Source organism: Acipenser ruthenus, chromosome 31 (genome assembly GCF_902713425.1).
Source record: "Acipenser ruthenus chromosome 31, fAciRut3.2 maternal haplotype, whole genome shotgun sequence".
NCBI classification, from domain to species: Eukaryota; Metazoa; Chordata; class Actinopteri; order Acipenseriformes; family Acipenseridae; genus Acipenser; species Acipenser ruthenus.
In genome coordinates this window covers 1499824-1507963 of record NC_081219.1, presented here as the reverse complement: position 1 = coordinate 1507963, position 8140 = coordinate 1499824, and the positions used below count along the sequence as shown (strand labels likewise).

The 8140-nt window shown below is 36.3% G+C and overlaps 1 protein-coding gene across 1 annotated transcript; it reads right to left on the bottom strand.

The window, feature by feature from the left end:
* Positions 1–1192: 1192 nt before the first annotated feature.
* On the bottom strand, positions 1193–6833 carry LOC117396808 (toll-like receptor 4). The gene is made up of 3 exons (XM_034909094.2): positions 6694–6833; positions 4532–4698; positions 1193–3627 (listed from the first exon to the last, which is right to left on the bottom strand). The coding sequence occupies exons 1-3, from the start codon at positions 6790–6792 to the stop codon at positions 1401–1403; spliced, it is 2493 nt and encodes an 830-aa protein (XP_034764985.1). The 5' UTR covers positions 6793–6833; the 3' UTR covers positions 1193–1400.
* Between the last annotated feature and the right edge of the window lie 1307 nt (positions 6834–8140).

Genomic DNA, 8140 nt, shown 5'->3' with positions numbered 1-8140 from the left:
TGCTTCTACAATACAGTTATTATACACTTTTGCCATTGTTTTTTTTTTGTTTTTTTGCTATTCTTTATAATAACTTAAAACAAATATCTAAACTAAAGTGTTACCAGGTCAGGTCCCTACCGTGTGAAATGCAGTCATATATGAGATAGATTATTTAGTTTTATAATTAAAATCTCAGAATTCACATGCATTAAAATCTTAAAGAAATAGGTGCAAAGGGTTTAAAATAAACGTACCAAAAACTCTATTCACAGATCCCCCCCCCAAACACACCCACACCCACACACACCCACACACACTGTGGGGAAGACATCCAGCTGATGAGTCAGTTTATATTCTCATTAGATTGATTCAACCTGACCTGACAATACTTCCAAATTAACTACAACCAATCAAATACACATTTCACATTTGAAATGTTTCCAGTTATTCACATCAGTAATAAAACTGTGATAGCAAGACCTGGTATCCTTAAAATAAAACATTTAAGTTTCCCTTCCAAAAAAACACATTAAGACTGTGAGAAGAGGTTGGCATGGAAAGGAATACCCTGGTAGAGAGAATCTTTCATTTCCTTTACTGCACTTGCCTTTTCATTGATGTTCGCAATCACATCCAGTTTCTTATTGCAGTTACTCACATGTTGTTGTTTAATGGGTCTAATGTGCTAAGTTGGCCTAGGGTTGTGAATTAATCAAAACAAGCACTATACATTTCGAATACTCAAGTACTGGAAAAGTATTACCGATTTTTATTTTCTACTTACATTAACATGAATGAAAGGCAATAATAACTGTTCAAAAATATGTACGAAGGACATACAAACAAAGTAAGGCAAAGCCATTTTGAGGAGGGATTGACATGTTGAACTCTCTGCACTGTTGCCAGTACAGTGTAGGTTTGCATTAGATTGTGCTGGCAGGCCTGTCACCTGTGTGATCACAAGATCAAATCCAATTGAGAGATCCTATTGGATGAACTGATCGATTGTAATCTAGGTATCGGGGTAGTTTGTAGAAGGGTAGATGCTGTAGAATTTGAACTAGAGATGCAGAAACCTTATTTGCACATTTCAGTGATTCAGAGTGTACTACAGTACATATTATTTCTAAAAAAAAACACTTTACAGCTCCCATAATGCACCATACAATCAGATTTTATTCAGCAAATAGGCACATCATGGTGTGCACTGTTTTGAAATGCCATCATACAAGAAAAGAGCCTAATGATATGGCGAAGGAGATGCAAACAGTGTGCTACTAAAATGTTAAAAAACAGTATGTCTGCTCTCAGTGCAACTGCTTAAGAAATATTTGGAATTTCCTCATCTTATCAGTTTTACATCCCAATCTCATACTTTGGCTTTTGCTGATTTGAATTTATATGTACTTTGCCTCAGATCACCTTTTCCCCGAGAGAACAGCTTTTCTGAGACGGGTCCAGAATCTCGTGCTGCTCAGGGCATTGTCTTTCCATTTCAAGTAGGTGTTTTTCTTCAGGTATTTGTGAAGTCTAAACACATGCTTTATCTCCTCCTCCTTGATATCTTCCAACACAATCACTATTATACCCGGTGTTCCCTCGAGAAATTGCCATGATCGTGCCATATCAAATTCAAATTTGCACCACCTGCTTGCTATGAAGTTTTTGGATAACACAACGATGACTTTCCTGCTGCTCATGATTCCTTCTTCGAGGATGTTGGAGGTTATCAGTTGTCCTGGCTGGAAGTCCCTGTTGTGTAGACACAGCTCTATAGGAGGTACTCCATTCTCCAAGTTCTCTACCAATTCATCCATGACCCAATTTTCATCATGACTGGAGTAGACAACAAATGCATCAAATTTACACTCCTGCAATTGGGTACTCCGGTACCCCTTCATCAGTATCCAGCAGTAGAGCAAGTGAAACTGGTATTTATAAATGGATGCTGCTATTGCTGATAGAAGAATTAAAATGCCAATAGTCACACCTATGAACAAGGTTTTAGCCTTGCAAATGTCAGTATCTATTACTCTTGTGTTTGTCAGGGACAATGGGCTTTTACACAAAAGTTCATCTGTGTTCTTTAACATTGCTTTGTGTTCAATTGCCCACTTGAAAAAACTGAAATAATCACACGTGCATTCAATGGGATTTTGAGATATGTCAAATACAATATTTTTTTTTGGCAGGTGATCCAGGATGCTTTGTGGAATTCCAGGGATGATATTGTTAGACAAGTCTATCAGTGTCAGTGTGTTAAGAGAAGGGTTGGTAATAAAATCAATTGCTGTCAGCTTATTGTGACTGACATCTAAGTGCTGAAGATTCTTGAGATCCTTAAATGTACTTTGGGGCAAATGGTCAATTTGACAGTGGGATATATCGAGCAGTTCAAGTTCAGGGTTATGCATAAAATTTACAATATGTCTATGGAAACGGTTTCCTGGAGCCTTCAGGACCTTTAGATTGACAAGGCCTTCCAATGCATTTTCACTTGTAAAATGCGTACCTGTATAAGAAATGTCAAGATAGGAAAGTTTTTTCAGATTTTTGAGTAAAGGGTAACCCCCAAAGCCACCAATCTTAGTGTATCTAAGGTCTAAAATTTCCAAATTTCCAATCCCATCAAAAGCTAAACCCTCAAACCTAATTTCAGGGTTGTAACTCATATTGAGAATGATAAGCTGATCTGCACCAGAAAACTGTGGAATGCAGCACTGTCTCATGGTAATATGATTATTACTGATGTCTATGTTTTTAAGGCTGGACATATTTGAAAATCCAGAATTAAAAGAGGTCAAAAACCAGTTACCTGTTATCCGAAAAGTCTCTAAGGTATTCTGGTTTGAAAGTTCAGCTGCAGGCAGGTTTTCAAAATTATTGTAACTTAAATCTAGCAGCTTAAGCTTAGGGAAGATAGGAACTTTGAGGCCAGTTAACATACAGTTTAATATTTTAATAGCTCTAGCATTAACAAGACAGTGGAATATGTCGCTTGTATTGGGATAGTGACTTGGCAAATCATTGATAGAAATGTGGATTTCCTGGAATTTAATCATACAGAGCCCATCTAGTGGACCACACCCAGAAGTTGTTACTAATTTTGTATTCCTGTAATTTCCCAGGACAAGTTTGTCAACTTTCAAACCCGCCATTGCCTTAAGGCAGCAATTCTTGGCATACGGAAAATCAAATGCACTTCTGAGGTGAAGTTCTCTAAGAATAACGCCATCAAATGCCCCTGATTCTACATACGAAATATGGTTTTGTGTAAGAATGAGTGTTAAATTTGTTAGGTGCATTTTTCTTAAAACTGTCGTATCTCTCAAAGATATGCTGGAAATATTATTGGAGTGCAGGTCCAGCAGTCTGAGGCTGGTGAGGTTGAAGACGTACAGTGGCATTTCCAAAGAGCTTATGTTATTCTTCCCAGCCTTCAGTTCTTGCAGCTGTGCCAAGTGACTGATAGGCAACTTTTCTAAAGCGGAAAGACCAGTATCCACAACCGTCAGCTTTTGTAGATTGTGCAGTGAGTGGAATGATTTTTCTTCAAGTTGTTTGATGGGGTTTCCAGTAAGAATCAGAATGGTCAAGTTGTTTACATTCTGAAAAGCGTCATCTGCAATCAATTTGATTCCACACCTATGGAATTTAAAGCACAATGACAGAATGCAGGTTAGTTGAAATTGCTTACTTCTTATATGAACCAGCAATGGGTCTTTTTGACCCCTTTTTAAAACATCTGTATTCATGAAATTCACAAAATGATAATACATCTCCCACTTTAATACATGTATCTTTAGATAACATCTAGATATGTCTTTCATACTTTATCTACAGTTTCTGGGATGCAGCACACAGACACATGGTATTTTGACCCCTCATAGTATTCTTGTCTTTAAATGACATTTGAAAAGTGCAGCTATTATTTTCATGACAATGGCTGCTAGAAGAAGAGGTCCTACTGCCACCCAGTTCAGGTGATGGTGGCTTTTCCTCTGGCTTTGACTCCTCTGATGTGGACCAGTAACGACTCCATTTCTTGTAGAAGCAGACACTGAATCAGCTGCTGATATCACACTGGGTGTGTATAGATAACAAATATCTCTTACTTCATGGCATTTAATTCATGCCATTGGTCTCAATGCAATCAGACAATGTGATCTACAGCACAGCTAACAGGATACAGCTGTTGATATTTGAAATATTAGCATATCCTTAATTAACACAAAAAGGGCCCAAACGTTTTCTCCCAATAAAAGGGGCAAGTGTTAATGTTAATAAACTTAACAAAGACACTTAATGACATGGCAGGAATCGGACAACTTATGCATGGTAACTGGTGATAGAATAAGTGTGCAATCGCATGGAAATGCCTGTACTATGGGGTAGCAATGTAATTACAGTACATATGGAAACAAGGTATTAGTGTAGGAGCAGAAACTATAGGTAATGCCCTCTAATATAAGGTGCAACTGAAAATGGCACTCCTTTGAAATACTGGCATAGTACTACACATACTCTTTTATTGTACTTAGTAATTTACCTTGTAAGATCAAGGAAATTTAAGTAAGGCAACGACGGGAAGGAATTTCGATGCAGAGTTCCCAAGTCATTAAAGCTGAAATCGAGTTTCTCGGCTGAAGACGGTATTTCAGGAGGGATGCTGTGCAGGTTTAACCGCATGCATGAAAAAGAGATGTTTGCGAGTGTCTGAAAAATAAAAAGTTTACCAACATGTAAAAACACAGCAGGGGCTGGGGAACGTATTGCCCACTTGTTGATTTTGTTTCTATAAAAAAATTTAAAAAAAAAACATACTGGAAAAAAGTTTTTGCCCAAGATAAAGTGCAATATAATCTTTTTATATGCAAAAGTATTTTTAAACTCTAATTAGTGATTGATCAATGAAGCACTTGATTTCACAGTACACATGAAACCTTACCAGCTTTATATCACATCAGGGTGCAAGGTCCATTACCTTTTTGGATGAATAATCAGAATAGAGGATGAAAAATTAAAAGGGACCCTTTTTGACTGTTGCACCCTGATGTGGTGTAACTTGTGAGCTTGTCTAACTCCATGCTGTCCAGTACACGTAGCTTACTATTAAAGGTACACATCCCAAAATATACTAATGGATCATCATGGTTCACTATAGAATATGCAGTATATAATAAGACCTAAATGCCCAGAAATATGTGTGCAATACAAAACTTCAAATCTAAAGCACAACAACAATAATACATGTGCGTCATGTTCTCTTTTGTTGTTTTTTGCATGGTTTGATCAGATCATGCAAACTAACAAATACTTTTTTCTAACTGACAGATAGGAAAGGTTCCCCCGAGTCCTAAATTTTAAGAAAGAAACTTAAGAACGTTCTGTAATATGCTATTTCCTATCTGAAATGAAGATAGGAAAATAAGTTAGGAGAGCATTTCCTGTAATATCAACTCTCCTAAACTTCAGTTAGGACATTCTATCTGTGAAGATAAGATAAGAATGTCACTTTCGATGCTTTTGTAATATGGCCCCTGTACTGTACAATGTACAAGTACATTGAAAATAACATGGGTTTTCTGTCTTTCTGACAGGACTGACTTGCAAAACTGGACATAACTTATGAACATAAACACGCTTGAAAATTGCAGTTACTGTTGCTGCTTCTGCATTTGCATCTGCATTTGCTTCTATTATAATTGTATTTGATCGGTTTATAGAGATCTCACCCATGGTGTGCTGAAGCAAGATTCTAGCCAGCTCTTCTGTGCAGAAATGTGAGCATCAGACTGTATAACAACCTTTCAGTAGTACAGTAATCAAACTGAAAGTAAAAATCGAAAACGGAAATTATTCTGTTTTATACTTCTACTTCATCTAAATCAGATACTGTTTGGATTCTATAAGAAATACTTACAGTATGTGATTCCTTTTTGGCCTATAACAGAAATAATATATATATATATATATATATATATATATATATATATATATATATATATATATATATATGCTGTTATGGAATTAGACATTTTAACTCTGGTTTCTGATAAAGGCACTCTCCAAAACATTTGTCTATTTTAAGTTTTACTCTCTAATTGATAGTACCTGGAACTTGTTGTATTTTTCCATATCTTCTAATGGCAGTTTTACATGTGAGAATTTCAGTTTACTGACCCAATATTAAGATACAGTTTGCTATATGCAGCACCAGTTTGAAGGTGGACCAGAAAAATGGTACGTTTTACATAGTGTATATTTATACAGAATTGAGTGCTAACAAGATTAGTTATAGGTGGAGTGAAACAGTTAATTACATTTACTTGGAATAAGTGCTCTAACCACAAGTCAAACCCTTTTCTTGGTATCCCTAAAATGATAAGCACTATACTGTACAAGATGATAAGCACTATACTGTACAAGATGGTAAGCACTATACTGTACAAGATGATAAGCTCTATACTGTACAAGATGGTAAGCACAATACTGTAAATTATTTTATCAATGCAAAACTTTCATTTGGAATTGCATGTATCTCATTGAAAGTTGCACCAGTCTTGTCAGTGAGTTTTAAAGTGTTATTTAGTAATGCAATTGATTGATTCTGGTTCTTGGCTCAAGTCACATATTTTAAATACACACAGTTCATTTTAGCATCGAGTCAAAAAACTTCTCTAAAACAACTTTCTTATTGAAATGACATACCTCTTTGCATTTGTTTCCACTGACCGAAGTTTCAAAAGACAAGACCGCGTGCAGTACCACTAAAGTACAAAGGAATACCAGACATTTTTGAAAATCCATTTTTATTCACAGAGCCAAAGCCCTCTTTATTAATGTGACCCGGACAGAGCATAAACTATAATTACACAATCATGAGACAAGAGGAAGTAAATGTGGAAAGAATCAACACGCATTTTAGACAGGGTGTTTAAGGAAATTGACATTGGTTTTTGAGAAGTAATGTGTTATGTATGCAACAGTTCAGTTTGCCATATATTTTAGAGGGCTTGGTATTGTCACAAAAATGTTTCACGTTTCAGTTTAGATCTTCTGTGCAGTGCATGTGTAGCTTGTGTTCCATGTATCTACATTATATTGGGAACCCTTCTTGTTTTTTTATTTGTTTAGAAGAAATACTAAATGGGACTGTATGTACTGTAGCATGCATTACACCTTCATAAAGACTACATAGACTGTTAATGATAACCTAAATTGATAATACATATACCCCTACACATCATTCCTTCCCTAAAGCGTTTTATCATCAAGGGAAATCCCAGCACAATTCACACCATTTTATATGCTCTTTATGAAGAAAATGAAAGGTTAATGTAGTTCATTGTGTTCCTAGTACCATCCTCTGGCAATTTCACTTCACCTTTCCCCAAGGCTACAGAACATCTGCCTCTTCAGTTTCACATCCAAATAAAATACAAGTTACAATAAAAACAAACCCCAGGTTGGCATTTCTCTGCTGTGCAACTTTCAAGGACGGTTTGCTTGTTTTTACCTGGGTTTCTCATCACATTATCACATTCTGTGTGGGTTTATTTCAAGCATCTTTTTATTTTCCACTGTGCTGTCTTTCACAACCAAGACTGTTACAAATCACCAAACAGCAAAAACTGGTCATCAAACTGAATTCATTTGAAAGCCTTAATTTGTTGAAGAAAGCAATTATGTTTCCTTCCAAACACTGATTACTAACCCTTTGGTTTTTCAAAAGTCCTGACTCTGATGTGCATAAACCGGGACTTCTGGAACTTCATTATGTAGTGTTAGTCTTGCAGGAAGTTCTGGAACTTCATTATGTAGTGTTAGTCTTGCAGGAAGTTCTGGAACTTCATTATGTAGTGTTAGTCTTGCAGGAAGTTCTGGAACTTCATTATGTAGTGTTAGTCTTGCAGGAAGTTCTGGAACTTCATTATGTAGTGTTAGTCTTGCAGGGAGTTCTGGAACTTCATTATGTAGTGTTAGTCTTGCAGGGAGTTCTGGAATTTCATTATGTAGTGTTAGTCTTGCAGGGAGTTCTGGAACTTCATTATGTAGTGTTAGTCTTGCAGGGAGTTCTGGAACTTCATTATGTAGTGTTAGTCTTGCAGGGAGTTCTGGAACTTAATTATGTAGTGTTAGTCTTGCAGGGAGTTCT